Below are 22,298 nucleotides of genomic sequence, written 5' to 3'. Positions count from 1 at the left end.
AAAGTTTAGAAAGGAATTATAATATGTAAACCATTCTGCTCCCCCCCCCCCCAAGGTCTTAGACATTTTTCTATATCAGCACACATCATTTGCCCGTTTTGAACAGCGCCAAGTATTCCGTTTTCTGCATGTCTCACAAGTTACTTAACTAGCACAAACAAGATGTCTTGATGGTGAATTTTCAGCTGTTATGGGTCTATGAACACCAAGCCCTTTGTGGATGTGGTAATCATTGCCCCATTCTCCAAAACACTTGAATTGAATGACTCTGCTTTCTTTGCTTTTTGATACTGAGGAGTGAGCGGTACTTTTATTTTTTTATGTATAAATAAGATTTTTCAAATGTCTGAGGATTATTCTAACAAAATTTCTCTTTGACCATTGTCCTTAAAATTCTAAGTTGCAAAAAAAAAAAAATTCTAAGTTGCTTTAATAGAAAGAGTAATGCTGTTTTTAATGATGGAAGGGTGTGCTATAGAGTTCTTGGTAAGGGATAAACCTGAGGAATGCATGGTCAGTGTTGTTATAAGAAATGTGAACCCTAGGAGTTTACTTGATAACTTTTTTTTTTTTTAAGATTTTATTTATTTATCCAAGAGAGACACAGAGAGAGCAGAGAGAGAGGCAGAGACACAGGCAGAGGGAGAAGCAGGCTCCATTCAGGGAGCTCGACCCAGGACTGGATCCCAGGTCTCCAGGATCAGGCCCCGGGGCTGAAGGTGGTGCTAAATCGCTGAGCCACCTGGGATGCCCTAACTTCTGATCCACATATAAGACTTGGTGAATTCTATAATGACAGGAGTGGAAAATCTGAACACAGTGTTTTTATAAACACTCTGAAGAGGGATCCCTGGGTGGCGCAGCGGTTTAGTGCCTGCCTTTGGCCCGGGGCATGATCCTGGAGACCCGGGATCGAATCCCACGTCGGGCTCCCGGTGCATGGAGCCTGCTTCTCCCTCTGCCTGTGTCTCTGCCTCTCTCTCTCTCTCTCTCTCTCTCTGTGTGACTATCATAAATAAATAAAAATTTAAAAAAAAAAAAAAAAACCACTCTGAAGAAGTGTTGGTAGCTGCCTGGGTATGGCCTGCGAGCTAAGTATGTTTTTTACATTTTTTAATGTTTGAAAAAAATATTTCAAGACATGTAAAAATTACATGAAATAAAATTTCAGTGTCCATAAATAAGGTTTTACTGGAATGACAGCCGTGGTCATTCATTTACACGTTTGTCTTAAGGCTGCCTCAGTGCTACAATGACACAGTTGAAAAGTTAGAATAGATGGTGACCCACAAAGCCTGAAATAAAGGCAGACCTTGTTTGTGTGGTTTTCAACATGCACATATTTCAGTTACCACAGTATATAAACTCTGAGTACTTGGGTCAAAGTACAAGTTTCAGCTATTAGCTCTTCAGTCACAAATCATTATGTGATTCATCACTGCATGTCTGTGACTCAGTTCACACACACAGCGAAGCATGTGGTTGTGTTGCCTCCTTGTTTCCCAGTGATAGTCCTGTGTTAGTTTACAAAAATGGTTAATCAATAGAGAGGATTGACCAAAAAAGATGAAAAGTGCAGCAAAGTGAAAAATGGTAATGCTGGAAGCACAATTCCAATGGAATGTAAGTGGAGTGATGAAGAACTCGCTAACTTCGGGAATGTTGACACTGCCTTGAGTTAGGAGACTGGATATACAGTCAGAGAAGCCGAAGTGAGAGTCCATTTATCAACAAAACAATGAAAGTGGTGACAAAAAGGATGATGTCCCAGTGGAAGTAATGATAAAAACCTCCGCAAAAAGTAAAGTAACTCTCAGAGTAATTGTAACATTGAAAGTGCAAAGGATAAAATGTAGGAAGGTGATCCAAACCTAGAAAGATGTATGACAGTTCACTAGGGTGAATTGAAAATAATGCTTGCTCCATATCAGAAGTTATATGGCTAAAGACCATCACAAGCATTGTTCAAGCTACTCTTGGTAATTTTTTTTTTACAAAGAAATTTAAACACCTTAATTCTCAAGTTTCTAATGTTTTAGCCACATTGTACTAAGTAAATATTAATTATCCCATTTTCCATTCTATATATAACGCACGATTTTTAATGTTTGACAAATTTAAAGGTCTTGGAAGTTAAATTTTTCCTGTTGCCTTCCACACTATCCTGTAAAGCAAGTACTGTCTGTGTTCACTATTTGGCCCACCATAAAAAAAAGTTTGCTGAGCTTGCTCTAGGAAAACAAATGGATGGGAGGAAAGGACCATTTCATGAGTGGCTTCAGACTGGTGAGATGATCCTAGGCTTTCTTTTATAAGGCAGACAATGAGGCAAGAAGTCAGGGTTCTTCAGTGCTTAGACCCATGGGAGTAAAAAGTGTATCAAGGGCTAGGCTCCTAGGAAAGTTCTTTTCACTTGTTTTAGAAGTCAGCTTACTCTGAGTGGATGTAAAAAACAAATAAGGGCTGGCTAGGTGGCTCAGTCGATTAAGCATCTGCCTTTGTGGGATCGAACCTCACTTTGGGCTCCTTACTCACTGGGGGCCTGCTTCTCCCTCTGCAAGTCACCCCCCTCACCTCCCCACCCCCATGCTCTCTATCTCAAATAAAATGTTTAAAAACACATCCAAATAAAAGAACAAGCTCTCAAGGTGGCTGTTGGTTTGGGGGAGAGAGCAGGTAGAATTAAGGGGCATATGAAGGGTTGGAATTTGATAAAGCTGAGTAGTAGATACACTTGTGTTAAGGTATTTTCTGTACTTTTCAGAATATTTGGAATAGTTTATTAAAATGACTTAATTTTTCAAATGACTTAATTTCAGAGTATTTGAAATAGTTTATTTAAATGACTTAATTTTAAAGGCAGTAGTGGCTTTTTGGAGAATGATTAGCACTGTCTTCTTAAGCTTGTAGAGTTACATCAGATTGGTGGTGCCTGGGAGCCTGCCTAACTTTGCTGTAATGTCCTTGTTAGTGGGTGACAGCAGGTTATTCTATCCGATTGCACACGAAGGGAAGGTGAGCCATTGGCTTGTTGTCTTGGTCAAAGCTCTAGTGACTTTAGAACCAGAGGAACCTGTTTTCCATGACAAAGACCAGGCTGTTTGGCAATTTTATAATAGCTAATGTTCAAAATGCCTGCCAGGGGTTTGTAAATTTAGGTTCATATTTCAGATAAAGTGTGATTTTTAACCATTCCTGATGCTTTCCCAAGAGAATGTTGCTGTTTCCTAAAGAAAGGAATTCCATTTTTATGTATTCTGAAGTATTTCCAGTTTGGTGCTCCTCAGCTTTTCTCCGTTTTTCTTCCTCTGAATTTTGAAAATTTACAGATGTATTTCATTTTGCACTAGCATTTGTGAGCATACAAATAGGACCTGAGACATATTTTTCATGATCGTTTCCCAGTGCTATTCGAAGGCCAATATATAGTTTTGTCATCTCTTAGTAGTAATAGAATTATTTATTAAGGAATAACTTCCTGAAAATTTGTCCAAATTCCTCACAGCCTTGGGCAGTTGGTGTGGTGTTGTCCGTGACCCTGTCTTTGACCGTGACTGTAAACAGGCCCAGGAAAGGGCCTGGCCTATTGAACCTTCAGATCGTGTTAAGCACCCTGAGGAATGTTTTGGCATTTAGGCATCTTTAGTTTCATATTTTTCCCACTGCCTGTTACTATACTAACTTTTTCTTTCTGTCCCTCTGAGGGAGGGGTGGTTATGTCATGGCCCAGCTCTAATCCGACCAATGTAAAATCAGATTCAGCTCTGCTTCCTGTTAGCTTAACCATCCCAAGCCTAATTATCCTTCTTTGTAAAGTGGGGATATTACTAGATGATCCACAGTTTTATTTTGACTGTTAGTGCATATAATGTGCGTAGCATAATGCTTTAGTGAAGGTAATAGAAAAGGTTTCAAGAAATAAGTAATGCTCAGCATTTTGGTTCTTTTTTTTTTTTTTTTTTAAGATTTTATTTTTTAAGTAATCTCTACACTAGACTTGAGGCTTGACTTCACAACCCTAAGATCAGGAGTCACATGCTCAAAAAAAAAAAAAGGAGTCACATGCTCTACTGACTGAGCCAGCGAGGTGCCCCCATATAGGCTCATTTTTATTTTAACCTTGATCTATCAAAGAACAGTGCTTATTTAACAAAAAAAACAAACAAAAACAAAAACTTTAAGGAAGATGATAAGTCACGGAAGCCATGTTACATACTAAAGTGTTTCTGGCTTGTTGTGCAAGCCCGTTTGGAGAAATGAGAGTGCACTGATGCTCTTTGGGGTGGAGGGGAAGATGTGTGGCCTGTGTGTCCATTCGAAAGGACAGTGTCTCCTTTACAGCAAACAAGCAAACCATAACAAAATGCTTTTTCATGAGTTCACTTAAGCCTTGAGAGTAAAAATTTCTATCATGGAGGCTTTAAAGTAATTTAGTTTGTAAAACCATATGACCAAAACGAGCATTTTCTTAATTTGACAGGGAGCTTCCAGACTCACAGAAAGGACTCTGACTTGACGCAGTCAGGGTATAGTTAAATTTCATCTTGGTGGAACCTAAGTTCAACCAATTAATCTGCTACTTGAAGTTCTTATTTTTACTCTAATCAAATTTGTGTAAAAAAGGAGATAAGCTTTTTTCTCTTTTCATTATAGAAATTTTCAAATGTACATACAGTTCTGTGAGCCCATGTGGACCATCACTCAGCTTCACCAATTGCCAGCATTCTGTCTTTACAGGCATGCTATGTTTTTAGTCCAAGTCTTCTCCTAATAAAGAAATGTTTCTAAGGGTGCTTGGGTGGCTCAGTTAAGCATCCAATTCTTGATCTCAGCTCAGGTCTTGATCTCAGGGTTGTGAGTTCAAGCCCTGTGTTGGGCCCTGCATTTGGTGTGGAGTCTACTTAAAAAAAAAAAATTCTAATTCCCCTGCAACAGAAATGAAGTCCCTTCCTCCTTCCCTCCTACTACATCCAGGGAACTTAAAAATAAGGCTATTTTCTGAAATGTAAAGTATGAAGTCAATGTGTGGTCGTTAAGAGCAGATGAGAGCTGCTCTCTGGGACATAATGGCCTCTCAGGCCCACAGGATTTGTTGTGAAAAGACAGTCACATCTACAGGAAGAATGTTCCAGTCAGAAAGAGGCATCTGTCGTCAGTGGTGGCAGTCAGGAAAGGAAGTGTCCCAAAGGCACACCTTGACTATGGTATCTTGACCGAGGTGTGTCCTGGGCTGTCTACTGTGCACCTCTGGCCTGCCCGGTAGATCCTGATGGAGCAGGATGTTTGTGGGAATCCTGCAGCGGACTTTTCCTTCCTCAGACTCCCAAGTGACCTGCTCCGTCTCAGCCTTTCTGAGGTGGTGTGCTGGTTGATGGGTACATCCAACCTGCTTGGCAGTGGTTTTCTCAGCGTCCTCCTGAGTGCTCCAGGCGCGCGCATCCCTGCATCTCGTCAGCGGGGTTGGGGGTGGGTGGGTGGGTGCTATCAGTGAGTGTCTGAGCTGACAGATGAGGGCCAGGTTTTCGCAGTGTGACTTCTCCAAGGGAGCTGCTGTCTGGCCCTAGGTAGGTTTTTACCCTCTTGATGTACCCTCAGCCTCGTTTACCCACACAGAGCGTGCACCGACACCCTTGCTTAGGGAAACCTACCACATTTCCACCCTTGATGAGGTGGTTAACCCCATCACATTCTCTCTCTCTTTTAAGATTTTATTTATTTATTCATGAGAGACACAGAGAGAGAGGCAGAGGGAGAAGCAGTCTCCACGCAGGGAGCCCGATGTGGGACTCGATCCCCGACCCTGGGATCATGCCCTGAGTTGAAGGCAGACGCTCAGCCACTGAGCCACCCAGGCATTCCGACCCATCACATTCTCTGCTGTGCTGTCTGGTGGTTCCCACCTAGCTGCCTTCAGCTTTGCTAGGCATTCTCTCCGGTTTTTGTTTTAATTGAGATGTAAGGGACACATGGGTGGCTCAGCGGTTGGGCGCCTGCCTTTGTCTCAGGTCGTGATCCCGGGATGTGATGAGGATCAGATCCAGTCCCACATCAGGCTCCCTGCGAGGAGCCTACTTCTCCCTCTGCCTGTGTCTCTGCCTCTCTCTCTCAGTCTGTGTCTCTCATGAATAAATAAATAAATCTTTAAAAAAAAATTAATCGAGATGTAATTCACCTGCGATACAGTTCACCTGTTTAAAGTGTGTAGGTCACGGGGATCCCTGGGTGGCGCAGCGGTTTGGCGCCTGCCTTTGGCCCAGGGCGCGATCCTGGAGACCCGGGATCGAATCCCACATCGGGCTCCCGGTGCATGGAGCCTGCTTCTCCCTCTGCCTGTGTCTCTGCCTCTCTCTCTCTCTCTCTGTGACTATCATAAATAAATAAAAATTAAAAAAAATATATTAAAGTGTGTAGGTCTTCTCTTGGATTATTTTGAAAGACTGTCCCAGAAACTGCTCAGGAAGCAAAGCTACAGAGCCATCCGAGTGATTCCCAGGGTGCTAGCTTGGCAGGGCATTGGATGGGCTGTTCACTTCTGTTGGAGCTGTTGGGCCCTCTCCGCCTTGAGGTCGTTTTCATTTGTGTGTCGTACGTGGATCCCGTGTGGCTCTTCTCCATCTTGTCTATATATATATTTTTTAAGATTTTGTTTGTTTATTAGACAGGCAGAGGGAGAAACAGGCTCCCTGCAAGGAGCCTGATGCAGGACTCGATCCCGGATCCCGGGATCATGCCCTGAGCCGAAGGCAGAGGCTCAACCGCTGAGCCACCCAGGCATCCTCCATCTTGTCCTGGTAATAGCAGTGCTGCCTCAGACATTTGACAGCCAGTGTTGAGCAAATCGTACACCAGAGAACTCTTTTCCTACTGTGTTTTCTTTGGGCCTTGTTGACTGTATATTTTGTGCCCTTTGGCACATTGTCAAAGGTATCTGCTCCAGGTGCACACTCAGCTGATTTTGGTTGATGTGTTATGGACAGGAGGTGCCCATATTTTTTTTAATTGCTTTATTAAAGTATTTACATATCATAAATTAGTTGTTTTAAGCATACAATCCAGTGATTTTTAGTACATTTACAGAGTTGTACAACCATCCCTGCAATCTAATTTTAGAATACTTCATCATCCCCAAAAGATCCTTGTGCCCATTTGCAGTCATCACCATCCCCCAACCCTCCAGCATCAGGCAAGCACTAACCTACTTCCTGCCTCTTTTGATTTGCCTTTTCTGGACATATTAAATGATTCTATTCATATGAAGTATCGAGATAAGGTACTTTTTAATTGGTGATTTAAAGAATGGTTGCTTTCAAATTAACAAAATTTCTTACTTCAGAATATGCTTTTTCTGTACTAGTTACCTGTGATTTATTGGTGTTTGTGTGAGAGTTCCTTGAGGTTTTGCTCATTACTACAACCTTTTTTGTCTGTAGATCGATGTTTTATGGAACATTCGGTGTCATGCCCATTATTGTGATGTATTTTGGGAGAAATGAGATCTTGCCCTCTGCTTTAAGAAGCTATCCCATGGACAGCTTGGATGGCTCAGCGGTTTAGCACCGCCTTCAGTCCAGGGCGTGATCCTGGAGACCTGGGATCGAGTCCCACATGGGGCTCCCTGCATGGAGCCTGCTTCGCCCTCTGCCTGTGTCTCTGCCTCTGTGTGTGTGTGTGTTTCTATGAATAAATAAATAAAATAATAATTTAAAAAAAGCTATCCCATAAGTTAGTGAGGTAAACCTAACATGAAAATAATTAGGAGTAAATGGCAGCATATAACCAAGTGTTGGGCTCTGGGGTACTTTTATTTGAGATGTTTATTGAGCACCCTTCTCAGATTAGAATGTACTTATGCCAGAAGATGGAGATGGATGGAGGTCAGGGGAATAGGAGAGGTGATGTGGACTCATGATCCCAGGAAGATGATGGGGTGCCCCTGGGCAGATGTTGAGTCATGTTTTCAGGTTGCTCCCTTTTCAACTTGCTTTCCATCCTCCTGATTCCTCCAGGAGAAAGTCTTATTTAGGTGCAGGTGATAGCTCCAGTACTTAGGCTTATCTCTACCTTTTTAAGAGAGAGGAGATATCTAGGCCTTTTGGAGGCAAATGTAGCTGGCTGGAATTTTAGAACATTTTTGTTTCCTTTGTACTAGAGTGGGGTCAGATTTGAGGGGACCTTGAAATCCAGGCCCCTCTTGGAATGCTCAGGTGGGAGCCATTACAAGTGCCAGAACAGAGGAATACCCTCAAGCTGCCTTTGGAGGCAGAGGACTAGAGTTAGGAGCTTCTTTCTGAGGTTCTTGTGGAAATTTGAGTGTGAAGTGGCTGACCTGGTCAAACAGTGGATGAGGAAGGTTAAGACACATCCTTCCACATGGCTCTTACATTGCCAGCTCTGGTCTTTCAGTGCTAAGTTCCCCCTTGGCGCCTGGCGTGATAGGCACATAACCCAGAAGGATCCTGAAGTCTGGTATGTTTTTTGCCTTTGCCATATTTCTACACTGGATGGTGTGTGTGTGTGTGTGTGTGTGTGTGTTTCAAGATTTTATTTATTTATTCATGAGACACACCCAGAGAGAGAGAGGCAGAGACATAGGCAGAGGGAGAAGCAGGCCCCATGCAGGGAGCCCGATGTGGGACTTGATCCTGGGAGTCCAGGATCACGCCCAGGGCCGAAGGCAGCCACTCAACTGCTAAGCCACCCAGACGTCCCAGGATGTGTTGTGTGTCTTTAGTAAATGGTGGCAGACAGAATGAACATGCAACTGAAATACAGTTAAGTTGGGTGGGTTGGTATCATTGTTGTTAGAGTGATGTGTTTCTTTACTATAGGAGGAAGGAATCACTAAGCCTGATGGCAGCACTTTAGAAACGTCTCACAGAGAAGCTGTGCTGGGTCTTGGGGCTTGGGAAAACTGTGGGTTTCCTCCAATAGGTCTGTGCATCTTCTCCGTTGGCAGGATTGCCCTGCCAAGCCAACTGGTCTCTGTTTTGTGTTTTAGACTTTTGTCACGTTTCGAAGGTTGTGGGAAGATGCCGGGCCTCCTTCCCTAGGTGGTGGTACAATGTCACTGATGGATCCTGCCAGCAGTTTGTGTATGGTGGCTGTGAAGGGAATAAAAATAATTACATGACCAAGGAGGAGTGTCTTAAGAAATGTGCTGGTGTCACAGGTAAGAAAATGGTCCCTGGGGAAATGGTATGACTTAGAGACAGGTTTTTAACTGGAATGTGATGCCTTTTGCATTGTGCTCATTCTTCACGGCTGAAGCTGGGGGATGTTTTTAAAAAGCAGAAGAAACAGGCACAATTTGAAGGTCGCCCACACAGTGGTTTCACAGTGGTATCCTCCCTCCTCTTCCCAGAAAAGAGAGTAGGCCACAAGCTGGAGCTGGGGGAGGGGGACATGACTGTTTCTTCTCGACTTCCTTTCTCCCACTGCTAAGTGCCAGTCCCCCACAAGACCTGGCAGAGGAGAGTCCTCACAGCCACTCAGATAGGCTGCCCTTCCTGCTTCTGGGCATTTGGCTTATTTTTACCTCCAGGACAAATGATTTGAGGAGCTCATCCAGCCAGCCAAGGTGTGAGTCAAATTAAAACTAGAACATACTTTCTGGAATCTGTCCTCCCAGCCCTCACCTGTGAGGGATTCAGTGGAGTCAAGATAATGTTGACTTTGTGAATCTCATGGTTTATTTTATTTTATTTTTTTAAGATTTTATTTATTGGGATGCCTGGGTGGTTCACTGGTGAGCGTCTACCTTCACTCAGGGCGTGATCCTGGGGTTTTGGGATCGAGTCCCACATTGGGCTCCCTGTGAGGACCCTGCTTCTCTCTTTGCCTGTGTCTCTGCCTCTTCATGTCTCTCATGAATAAATAAATAAAATCTTAAAAAGATTTTATTTATTTGACACAGAGCAAGCACGTGAGCACAAGCAGAGGGAGAAGGAGAAGCAGGTTGCTTGCTGAGCAAGAGCCCAATGCAGAGCTCCAACCCAGGGCCCCAGGATATTGACCTGAGCCGAAGACAGACACTTAACTTACTGAGCCACCCAGGCACCCTGAGAGCCTCAATGTTTAAATACGAACTTAAAAGCCGCACAAAAGTGTGCACTGGCTCTGAACTGAGCCCTGAGGGCCTCCTTGAGAGCTACACAGTGAGATGTTGTCCTTCCAAGTGTTCTAGAGACCCAAGAATTTGGCTAGCCAAAAAAGTTCATTGGTGACCTTCCCAACACTATTAGGTAGCTTTCTGCATCCTTTCTGGATGGCTTGGCATCCCTGTTCCAACTCTGGGTTATGATTCACTGGTGTCGTGCGTGCTGACCGCATGCCGCCAGCCCGTGCACCCCAGTCCAGCGACGAGCCCTGCATCCCTGTTGGGTTTTGTGTCTCCTCACTTACTGGCTATAAACTCTCTTAGCTTTGAGTTCTATGGACACAAATCCGATATGCTTATTAAAGTTCTACATGAAAAAAAAATAAAGTTCTACATAAAGAGGGGGAAACAACAGTGGTCTTGGCTGTGGCCCACAATGACAGGGCACCTTGGGGAACATTTTCTTGATCTCTGTGTGCCACTGCTCAGCAGACATTCAACAAGTATTTGGAGACCTCAGCTGGCTGGGTATTGTTTTGGGATCATACAGGCAAGTCCTTCAGCTTTTGGGGGCAATTGGCAACCTTAGCAGATGGTGACTGAGGAAAATACCACCTACTGTATGTATCTGTTGTCAGCGATGATCTGGCATGGGAGCAGGAATTAAAGGGAAATATTTTTGCAACCTTTTCTGTCCTTTCCCAGTCAACTCACTTGTAGCAAACGGACCTGCCTTTTTCTAGTTTCTCCTTATTTTTCAAGAAAATGGTTGAAATTTTAAGAACACAAGCAGTGAAGAGTGGGCATTCAGACAGGATGTTGCTACAAAGGGGCACGGGTTGTTGTGTTTTGCTGGGAGAAGGCAGACAACTGTCTCCCTAGAGGTGGTCCAGAGTCTCCGGGCCCAGAAAGCTCATTTGTTGGCACCCGAGTGTGGCTCCACTGCATGTCTGTTGAAGCATTCTCTCATGAGTCTGTGAGGAGAGCTAGAACTGCCAGAGCAGCCAGGCACTGGAGTCTTTTGCCAGCATATTCTCTCCGAAGCAGGCAACCTCTGTGGGAAGCCACATGATAATGAGGATGTCAGTTTATTAATTTGTAATGAGAACCAGCACTACCTAGGGGACCAGACACTTGGATCTCTGTGCCTGCTGTATCTTTAGTCCAGGTAGGCAGGCCTCTTAGCCGGGTTCCCAGAAGACTGCTTGATACAGAGAGGGGAGAAATATGGAGCTGGTTTGTGATAGCAATGTTTAATGGCACCAGGTTATGCCAGCCCCATGCCTCTGCACAGGGTCAGCAGGGAGGCAGGGGAGCCGGCTTCTTGTCCCTCCTGGACCCTGCCCATGCTTCCTTTTTTGTACTTCTTAACTGGCTAGCCTCTCCACCCTACCGTGTGTGTGTGTGTGTGTGTGAGTGAGAGAGATATAAAATATGTAGACCATAAAATTCACCTATATCCCACACTTAGGTGGTATTCAGTACATTCGCACGACTTGCATACCTTTTTTAATTCATTAGGTGAGTAAATATAGCTAAAGAGATTATTTGGCCCTAGAAGTCATTCTGTCTTTTTAAAGTCCTTTCATACATCTTACTCTCATTACCAGTGAGTGATCTTAGAGTTTAACCCACAAGGGCAATCTTGGTTCCCTATTTCCAAGTTCTAGCCGGCTTGTGGTCCAGCATGTACATTGAAGGACCCACATAAAGGAGAAATGGGAGTCACCGTGAGAGGCACACAGGCCCAGGGCTGCTCAGGGACCCTGCTTGTTTTGTTTCACCAAGCGTTTTTGAGGTGCACTTTCTCACTGTGTCATTTGTCCCCTTGTAGAGAACACTGTTGATGATCTGGCCACCAGCAGGAATGGAGCAGAGTCCTCTGTCCCCAGTGGTAGGTTCTGAAAACAGCGTCGGATGGAATGAGGGCCACGTGGACCATGAAAGTATAGTTGTAATTTGGGAGTAGTATAAGGGCTTCCACCTCCTGGTCTCTTTATTCCAAATTGTCAAACAGGGGCTCTGCTTCGGCTGCCAGCTTCTGGCTCCCCGCTGGCATCCTTACACTGGGGAGTTCACATTGTCCAGCGGACAAGAGGGCCGAGGTAGTCTGCAGTGCTTCTGGGCTGGCCTCTGCTTCCTCCTAGGGGACAAGGGATTGTGGATATTGCTGTTGCCTGTGGCTCAGGCCCCTTCCTTCTCTCTGGGCTGGCCTCAGGTCCCCTGGCCTCTTCTGTGCTGTCCTCACTGCCCCACCCCACCTCTCCTTGCCTGTTCTGTCTCCTTTGTTCTCTGTTCTCCATGCCATCCCCCTCCCTGCACTGAGTCCTCTGTCTTCTGCTGCCCCTGCTTCTGTTCTCACTGCAGTCCTTGATCCCGAGCTTTGTGTTAGCTTGCTTTGTAGTGCTGACAGCAGCTGCCCCATTCCTCCTTTATGCTTAAAGGACTCTGCATGCATCAGGAGCCTGGGGTGAGTTGTCCAGATGCACTGGCAAGTCCAGCCCAGCTTTCTGGAAGGCCATTGTCCAGGCAATGGGCTCTACTGGGCAAGACCTGCTGTGGAGGGAGGGAATCTGCCCCTATTTCATTTGAGGACAGCCCCCCAGCCAGACAGTGGCTGTGCACCGCTGATTGCAGCCATGGCTTTGGGCTTCTGGTTCTGACATCTGTGCTCACGTGAGAGAGCATTTATTAGTTCAGTGGTTGGCTGGTTCATTAGTCACTTTCCAGTTCTGCTAGGCCCAGGGATCCTGTGTCCGTCCTGGTCACTGTTTATTCCCAAGCTGGCCTCCAAGGTTATCTGGAACCCTCAGGCCCTGGCTTGATATCTCTAGTTTCCATCCTGTTTTAGAAGAGTGAAGGGCCTCCTCACTATGTCCGAGAGTGAACGAGACTATCTTCCTCATCACCCCAGAACTGTGGCTGGGATTAGTTTCCGTAATAACCCCTGAGGTGACAGGCAGGCCACCTCACCCAGTGTTCATTCCAGTGTGTGTGATAGAGCCCTTTAGGACTGGGAGGTAAAAACCTACCCATGGAGGGGACTCCACTCCCAGGTGCCAGGGTGTCTGTGTTCCCTCAGTGGGCCCTATTCATCTCTGCCCCAGCCAGGCTACATGGACTGTGTCCATCCCAGCCTCCCTGACTTGGATGTTTGTGTTTTAGTTTCCAGAAGGCAGGATTCTGATGACCTTTCCAGTGATATTTTCGACTACGAAGGTATAACTTTTAAAAAATATTTATGTATGGGAAAAACATGTTTCTTACTTACTTGGGAATTTAGACACCCTTGAGTATTTCCACTAAGGAAGTTGTAGAGCAGAGCTTCCTGACCCTTTCCCAGGTGATAGAACTCCCGGGGATGTCCCAGGGCAGCAGGGAGTGGATGTGCCACAGAGGCAGCAGGGAGGCTTTACTTTGGAGAGGCAGTATACTGTGTAGGCTCTGCTCTCACCAGCTGTATGGCTGTGGGCCGGTTGTTGGAGCTCTGCCTGCCAGGTACAAAGTGAGGGGCCTACGACAGATCTCTTAAGAGACCAAGTTAATACATGTAAAGTGCCTAGAGCAGAGCCTGACGTAGAGTGATCTCCTTCCCAATGGGGTCTGGCTGTAAAGAGGAAGATATTCAAAAACCTGGAGGAGTGTCAGGTGGGCCCGACTGGCCACATCTATAATTTACAAGTTCCTTTAGCAGAGAGCTGTTTCTCTATTAGCTGGCAGCAGTATGACTACTTGGGAACATTCCAGCTCCATTTCACGTCTGGGCCCTGCTAATTTGTACTCCATGGCTTGTGTCGCTCCCAGAGTACTGCACTGCCAAAGCAGTCACTGGGCCTTGCCGTGCGTCCTTCCCACGCTGGTACTTCGATGTGGAGAAGAACTCTTGTGACAACTTCATCTATGGAGGGTGCCGGGGCAATAAAAACAGCTATCTCTCCAAGGAGGAGTGCATGCACCGCTGCTTTGGTGAGCCCGCCTGATTCCTAAATGCAAGAAACTGTGGTGGGTGGATGAGGCCTCTTGAGAGGACTCCGGTCCATTTCCCCACCTCTAAAATGAAGGCCTTGGCAGTGCTATCATTTGGACTCTAGCACTCTCTGGCTCCCTTGTGGGGATGAGGTGTGATTTGGGCTTGGCTGTTGCACAGGTGTGCCCTAGGTCCCCACCAGAGTGACAAGGCCTTGGAACCCTCAGAAGAGCTGGAAGATGTCCAGAAAGAGCCTCCTGTGAACACCTCGTTGGTGGCAGCTCTGGAGGGCAGGGAGGGGAACTGTGAGCTGACCTGAGGGTTGTATATTCTTTTTCAGGCAAGCAGTTGTACTCTGTTCTACCCCATGGCACTAAAGGTAAGAGGCCTCTGGCCCTCCTCCACCTGCCTTCCCTGACTAAGCTCAGCTGCGTTTTTGCAGGCTTATGTTGTCTCTGACACATAATCCTTCACTATAAACATCTTTTCGGTTGAAAATCCTGTTTCTGCACGAGAATGGTCAGGCAGCTTGGAACATATGGTAAATGTTTGTCCCACCATGTAGTATAATAGGGGCTGGAGGGAGGCAATCTCCACCCAGGCAGCCCTGGGGTGACTGGAGGACGAGCTCTACTGTTAGGCTTGTGGGGTCTGCTGCACACAGACCTGAGACTGGCTCAAGACTTATTTAAGTTTTTTAAAAAGATTTATTTATTTATTTATTTATTCATTCATTCATTCATTCATTCATTCATTCATGAGACACACACACACACAGAGGTAGAGACACAGGCAGAGGGAGAAGCCAGGCTCCATGCAGGGTGCCCGACGTGGGACTCTATCCAGGGTCTCCAGGATCATGCCGTGGGCTGAAGGCAGCACTAAACCACTGAGCCACCTGGACTGCCCCTGGCTCAAGGTTTAGAGGGAACTTCTGTGCCGTGGGTTGTGTTGAGTTGGTCCTGGGTGACAGGAAGTTGGATAGCCCTTGCTGTGTGTGGGCAGAGCGAGGCAGGGCCAGTGCTGTTGTCCCCAAGCAGTCTGGTCTGACAAGAGGCCTCCTCTCGCTTTTGTTTCTGATTCTGACCTTGAGTCATGGATGATAGTGTTTGCACAAAGGACCGGCCATACTGGTTTGGCCTCTTTCCACCTATTTCCCTATTCAGAAGCCCAGACCTGGTTTGCGTGACTGCTCTATTTTAGAGGAGGAGCAAAGCTAGAATCTAGTTTGCCAGGCCTGGCGCAGAAAGCATCCTCGTTCTGGAGGGCTGGGGGTAGGGAAAGAACTGCTCCTGTCAATTCTGTAGCCAAACGGGGCAAGGAGCCAAGTAGCTGCTGCAGGAGGCCACATTCTTTAGGTGGAACCCCACCCACCTGATGGAAAGGATCTTAGCTGACCAGTGAGATCGTAGTGGGGCAATCATTGTTAAATTTACCTGGGCAGGGCAGCCCCTGTGGCGCAGCGGTTTGTCATCGCCTGCAGCCTGGGGTGTGATCCTGGAGACCTGGGATCGAGTCCCACATCGGGCTTCCTGCATGGAGCCTGCTTCTCCCTCTGCCTGTGTCTCTGCCTCTCTCTCGCTCTCTCTGAATGAATAAATAAATAAATCTTTAAAAAAAAAATTTACCTGGGCAATTAAGAGCACGAGGTCCCCTCCTGGCATCGCTGCGAACACACCCTTGCCTCCTCCCTTACTTCATTCTGCAGGCGGCGGCCACCCTGGCTACTGCAGGGCAGCATCTTCTCTGGCTGGTCAGTGTGCTGTGTGAACACAAAACCTTGGGGTTTTATGTTTACGCAAGAACCAGGGGTGTGTACTTTTTACGTCCTGGTACACATTTTGTGGCTTGGGATTCCTGCACAGTTTGCCCCTGAGAGGTGGAAATAGAGTTGAAGTGGGATTTTTTTTTTGCTCCAAAAGCGAACACAGATAGCCACTCGGTGCACATACTGCAGTGCCTCCTTTTCTTAGTCACCTGCTTCTCAAGACCATAGGGACTCCTTGATGACTTCCCGGTGGGCAGTGCCCCTTCTCTAGACCCTCCCAGCCTGGGGTCGGGCTGCCAGTGCTCGCCCCCGCACCAGCCGGGGTACTCCTTGTCCTGCAGGTTCTGAGGCCCTTCTCTCCTCCCCAGTGGTGGTCCTGGTGGGGCTGTTCTTGATGGTCCTCATCGTCTTGCTGGGGGCCTCCGTGGTCTGCCTAATCAGGGTGGCGCGGAGGAGCCAGGAGCGCACCCTCCGCACCGTCTGGAGCTCTGGGGACGACAAGGAGCAGCTGGTGAAGAACACCTACGTCCTGTGAAGGCCCTGCCAGCCAGATGTCACCCTTCCTCAGGACTCCCTGTTGACGAAGAGAACCTGGGAAGGGAGGGGACACAAGTGTAGAATGTGTGTGTGCTTTTTAAAATAGAGTGATTGGATTGTATTTGTGCGATCATAGGGCTCCGGGTCTGTTTGTTACTCCAGAAGGTAAGAGGGCTGCTTCCTGCTCTCCCAGCTGGGTCTGCTTTGGGACCCTCTTGGAGGAGGGCTCTGCCCCAGACCAGAGTCAGCTACTCTTCGGTTTAGTTCTTCACTCCAGGTATTGGTTTTCTTTGCTTACATTGAATCCTGTAGCATCCATTCCCATTACAAAAGTAATGTAATAGTTTCCTTTGTTTGATTTGTGGTTTTGTTGTTTGTTTGTTTTTTAAATAAGTGGAAACAAAAGTTTTTTTTATTAGGATTCTGAAAGGAAGAGAAAAAATGTACAAGTTTAATAAAAAGAGCCTTCCCTTTAAAATAAATTTCAGCAAGTGCTTGCTTTCTTTATGGGATTGCTGATTTAAACTCTGCCAAAATTAACACACAACACTATGTGAGATGTCCCATTGTAGAAAAAAATCTCATCTTTCAGATCTTTTTGAATGAATATCTTACATTGCAACTGAGTGCCCGTAAATAAATTTTCACCAAACAACACTTAGCCTTACCACCTTCAGGAATCTCTGGCATTTCCTTCTTCTATGTCACGTTTGATAAATTCTAGCCATATCCCACTGAATTGGTTTTTGCTTTGTTGCTGTTGTTTACTTATTTATTTAATTTTTTAAAAAAAGATTTATTCATTCATGGGAGACATAGGTAGAGGGAGGAGCAGTTTCCCTGTGGGTAGTCTGACACAGGGCTCAATCCTAGGACCCTGGGATCATGAGCTGAAGGCAGCCGTTTAACTGACTGAGCCAGCCAGGCACCCCTATTGTTTAAATAATGACCCAGGGATCCCTGGGTGGCGCAGCGGTTTGGTGCCTGCCTTTGGCCCAGGGTGCGATCCTGGAGACCGAGGATCGAATCCTACGTCGGGCTCCTGGTGCATGGAGCCTGCTTCTCCCTCTGCCTATGTCTCTGCCTCTCTCTCTCTCTCTGTGTGTGTGACTATCATAAATAAATAAAAATTAAAAAAATAATAATAATAATGACCCAATGTGGACTAACCCATACCTTGAAACACTGCCTTTTAGGATGCAGGAGGATTGGAGTGAGGATGCATCCTGTCCAGGGGAAGACCGAAAACTTCCTGAGATTGGGGTGGCAAAATGACCAGTCATTTTGGCATCTGTGACTGTCCTCTCTCCCCTCTCCCCGCAGTTCTACAGTCTTCCTCAGGTCTCCCACCTGCCTCTGCAGTGAAATGGGGACAGGGTACCTCCTGGCTGAATTTGGCCTCCAAGCTTGGCTGCAATTCTGCCTACCTGTGGGTGTTCCCTTCCTGTCTCTAGACTCTGGAAGCCCTTCTTTTCTTTCTCCCCATTGTCCAAACATGTAGTCCTGAACATGGAACAGCATTGGGGGAACCCATGGGATCAGCCAGGCAGCCTGGGGCCTCCACTAGCATAGGTGGGGAAGCTGGCAAGGCCTCCGTCCTTCACCCTTCCTAGAAAACCCCTCAGGCCAGAAAGATCACATTTTGTGTATTGGGGAAGAGACATGCATCTCAATCCCATAGGGCTTAGAAAACTATTCCAGAGGCAAGTTGGACAAATATCTCATGTCCTCCTTTGCAGCCTTCCTCATTTATGGGAGACATTGCTCAGGGATTCTGGCCCTCCCTGCCAAGCCTTCTAGGCAACCTGGCAATCTGGCCTCAGAGACGATGGTGAGCAGATGAAAGCTGCCTGCTATATCCCAGATAGATCAAGACCCAGTTCTGCGAGAGCCTTTGGTCCAGAAAAAGGCACCAGGAAGAGACTCTCCACCCACCATTCCAGGTGTGCAGCAGTGAGCGGATCACTCAGCTCCTTTGAATGTCCCATTTCCTCACCTGTACTCTGGGTGAGCATGAGGGTTATGTGAGATCATAGGTGCTGGGTCGACGAAGGGAAGTGCTCAGCAAGGGAACCTCCTTCAGGGGGCTGGTGTCCACCTCTGCCTACTTGTCTGTCAGTAGCTGGCAGCTCTCCTTTGTACCCTCATGTGGGACCCTATGTGGGACCTCAGGCCTAGTGATGCCTCTGGCTGAGCAGGGGGCCTTTCTCTACCTACTCAAGAGTTCTTTCTCCATAACTTAATGTGAAAAAAAAAAGTGGATTTTATTTTCATTTTTAAAGATTTTATGTCCTCTCTATACCCAGTGTGGGACTTGAACTCACGACCCCAAGATCAAGAGTCGCAAGCTTCACTGACTGAGCCAATGAAGTGCCCCTGTGCTGGGATTTTAAAAGAAATGGTTGGGAATCACTTTAATTTTGCAGTAGGAAGATCAAGTGACTTCTCTTAACACCATCAAGGCCATTTGAACTTTAGGTTTTTCATATAGTGTACCTTTGTGTTTCCGGTGCAGAAGTCATGCTGACTCCCTTCTGCCAAAATGTGTCCCACTTGTCTCATGGTTTGGAGGCCCCGTGGCCTGCTGGCTCCTGGCTGACCAACTGACTGCCTTGGACCTTTGGACCCTGCCTGCCAGTGGTGTCTCACTGTGTGCGATGCTTTTCCAGGCTGTGGTGCTGCCATTCATGTCTGGCCAGCCAGCTCCTGTGTCACCACTGTGGCCCTTGAAACTAAACTGCCTGTTTGGGACTTTCTGAACCATTTATGGGCTAACAGTGGTGCTCCTTTGGAAAGGCTGCCCAACAGTGGGCCAGTAGCCAAGGTATTCAGTGGCCATTTCACAGCCTTTGTCATCCTCAGGCTGCTCATATCATGTAGAGGTGGAGTGGGCTTTTAAAAAGTCCATTCAACAAAGACCTGTCATTGTCCCCTCCACACGCTTCAGTAAAGAGTTTGTTCAGGGGACATGCCTGTCCCTAGAAAGGGGTTATTTCTAGGCCATCTCCTGGGTAACGGTCAGGTCAAAGGGGTTGGGAGCTACATTAGGCTATTTTGAAAATTTGGGATTCTTCCTCATTTCTGTGTGATGCATCTTTCTCCCCTCTAGTGTCAAGTCCAGGCCCACCTAATTGGTGCACCCTCTGGGTGGCAGGCTGACCGGAAGGGGCCTCAGGGATTTTGAGCCTGCCTGGATACTTCCTTGGACTGGTACTGGTCCTACATTATGAAGATAGTGATCACTGGGTTGTTGAGTGCCCTGCTTGCCAAGTCTCCCTGCAGTGATCCATATGGTTTCTGTAACAATGAACATTCACATGTGACCCTCCCAAACAGAAGGTCTGGGTGTGAGTAGGTGATAGAAGAGGTGCAGCTGTACCTGCTGGGATGGGACACCCTCGGGGAAGGAACACTTCAGATCCTGGACAGTAGGAGGTGCCACTAGGGCTCTGTCGTTTAAATCCAGCACTACAATCTGCCAATCTCCTAGTGCCCTGAGCCCTGCACCTGGCAGTGTGGCCTGTCAACATGGTCAGTCCCAGACAATTCTGCTGTGCCCGGTGCCATCAGTGGCAGCTCCTCAATGTGGGCCCTACCCTAGACATTTATAAACACATGGACCTGCACAGCCTTGTTCCAGTCTATGATAAAACTTGCACAGCCTTGTTCCAGTCTGTATGATAAAAATCACACTTCTGAGGCCCAAGCAACCCCGGGCTATGCCATACATGGATGGTGGTTGAGGCTGCAACTATTCAGTGGCACTGCCCATGTGGTGGTCCAAGACCAGCTTGACAAATCCTGAACTGCAGTGCCCTGTGCCCCAGTATTCTATGTGCTTGCAGGTGGAAAAGAATGAGCCACAGTGTCTCCCCATTGGCCATGAGGGTTGCTTTGGGGCCTTGTAATTATTGGTAATGATACCGAAGAGCCACAGGTCAGCCTGAAGTCCCTTGTGTGGGTCCTAATGGATTATAGACTAGTCTTAGACTACATCCTGGCTGTCTGCAGGATGCCTGTTCCTACACAGCTGGAAAGCTCCAGGACCCTGGCCAGCAGGTTGGTGTCTTAGCAGGACTCACTGCTCCTTGGAGTCCTGTTCCTGGGTCACTTTAATTAAATGCTGTCTGAGAGGAATTGAATGAATTCGCTCTCAAGCTCTGTTAGATTTATCAGAGTGGCATTCTTGTGTGAAAATTCACCGGGGTGGCAGGACGGCTGGATTGTTGGCAGAGATAGTCATCCAGGGGGGTCTGTCATGCTATCAGGAATCTTGGGTGCGCCAAAAATATGTGACCCTGACCACTGCTTACCTCGGCAGTCTCTCAGGGTTGGTTGTATTTTTTTTTTTTTTTTAAGATTTTATTTATTCATGAGAGACACAGGCAGAGGGAGAAGCAGACCCCATACAGGGAGCCTGATGAGGGACTCGATCCCGGAACTCCAGGATCACACCTGGGCAGAAGGCAGGTACTAAACCGCTGAGCCACCCGGGGCTGCCCTCCGGGTTGGGTTTGCAGCGAGCACCTAGAGGGATGAGAGAGTGGCTCCCTGTGGGACAAAGCAGGCTTGCCTGCTTCTTACTATAAAGGGCCAGGTCTCCAGAGCTCATGTCCTGCTCCTGTGGTACAACCCATTGCCCCCATGGGGCAGAGGGAACCAACCTGCTGATGCTTAAGCTGCTTGCTGGGAGTAAGAAAGCTCTGCCTCTGACCCAGGAATCTCAAGGCCTCTGCCAGCATTTTGGAAACAGTTACCAGCTAACTTGTTAACTTGCAAATAGAGTGAAATAAAATCCCAGACACAACAGTCAGTTGGGTGGTGGCCAAGTTTGGCTTTCTGTAGCCGGGCTGTCAGCCCCTTAGCATGCCCCCAAAGGGGGGCCCATCAAGAAGTTCTGATCATTAGTGTTCCAGAATGCCCAGGGCCAGTGCCACACTTCAGTCTTGGGACAGAGGAAACTGAGTCCCTACGTACTGTGCACTTAAAGTCATCCATCTCCTGGGACATGGTTAAGTTCAAAGAAAACGTTTTCGTATAGGGATTATGATGTTTATAGGACCAGGGTGCTCTGTTCAGGTAAACTTCAGGACAGAGATGAAAGTAGGCCTTGCAGCAGTGCTTTTTCCTCATGTGTAGGGGTGCAGGATGCCCGTGGAAGGCTGTGCCCCAGCCACCCACTCCTTGGTCCTACCCCATCTTGGCTTCCCTAGCCACTGAAGTTGGCATCCAGCAATCTCCTCCTAAATTGCAGAGATTAAGTAAAAACTTCAGGGTTGGAGTGACCCTCCAAAGAATGTCTGCTGTGAAACATTAGAGAAAGAGAAAGCCAGTCTAGTAATGAATGGCAGTATTGCAGGCCAGTTGGGAACACAAGTCCCTTCTTCCTACAAAGAAGGCGTTGCTTAGGACCAAGTCAATGAGGAAGCAAGCAGAGGAGGGCAGAGGCATTACCAGTCAGGGGCAGGCAGGGCCTGGGGAGGGACAGAAGCTCTTGTCCCTGCGCCTGGTGGCACCTAGATGAGTACTGAACAGCAGGGGGTGTTTTCTGAAGAGCAGAAGGCTGGACATACTTAGGCCCTCACACCATCTTCTCATTAAGCATCTTGGGTTCACCTTCTCAGCTCTAATCTGGCCTCCATTTGTTTTTTGTTTTTTTAGATTTTATTTATTCACGAGAGACAGAGAGCGAGAGGAGGGAGCAGGGAGCCCAATGTGGGACTCGATCCCCCGTCTCCAGGATCATGCCCTGGGCCAAAGGCAGCACTAAACCACTGAGCCACCCAGGCTGCCCTCACCTCCGTTTGTAAGTCTTCTGGGTTAGAACAAGAGAATGGGGGATCCCTGGGTGGCGCAGCGGTTTGGCGCCTGCCTTTGGCCCAGGGCGCGATCCTGGAGACCCGGGATCGAATCCCACATAGGGCTCCCGG

At 47.2% G+C, this 22,298-nt stretch overlaps 1 protein-coding gene and 1 long non-coding RNA gene across 2 annotated transcripts in view; both read left to right on the top strand.

Moving 5' to 3' along the window:
• The window catches only part of SPINT2 (serine peptidase inhibitor, Kunitz type 2), a 28,933-nt gene extending 12,076 nt beyond the window's left edge, over positions 1-16,857 (top strand). Inside the window, 6 exon segments of the mRNA NM_001286963.1 lie at positions 8,999-9,169; positions 11,931-11,990; positions 13,262-13,315; positions 13,901-14,062; positions 14,404-14,442; positions 16,200-16,857. Of these exon segments, the coding sequence (NP_001273892.1) occupies positions 8,999-9,169; positions 11,931-11,990; positions 13,262-13,315; positions 13,901-14,062; positions 14,404-14,442; positions 16,200-16,366 (653 nt within the window). The 3' untranslated portion in view covers positions 16,367-16,857.
• A 644-nt stretch (positions 16,858-17,501) lies between these two features.
• On the top strand, positions 17,502-22,022 carry LOC111098245. The gene is made up of 3 exons (XR_005353229.1): positions 17,502-17,797; positions 18,108-18,311; positions 20,728-22,022. It is a non-coding gene; the product is annotated as an uncharacterized LOC111098245 (long non-coding RNA).
• Positions 22,023-22,298: the final 276 nt, after the last annotated feature.

This window comes from Canis lupus, chromosome 1 (assembly GCF_011100685.1).
Source record: "Canis lupus familiaris isolate Mischka breed German Shepherd chromosome 1, alternate assembly UU_Cfam_GSD_1.0, whole genome shotgun sequence".
In the NCBI taxonomy this organism is placed as follows: Eukaryota; Metazoa; Chordata; class Mammalia; order Carnivora; family Canidae; genus Canis; species Canis lupus.
This window is presented reverse-complemented; position numbering and strand designations above follow the sequence as displayed.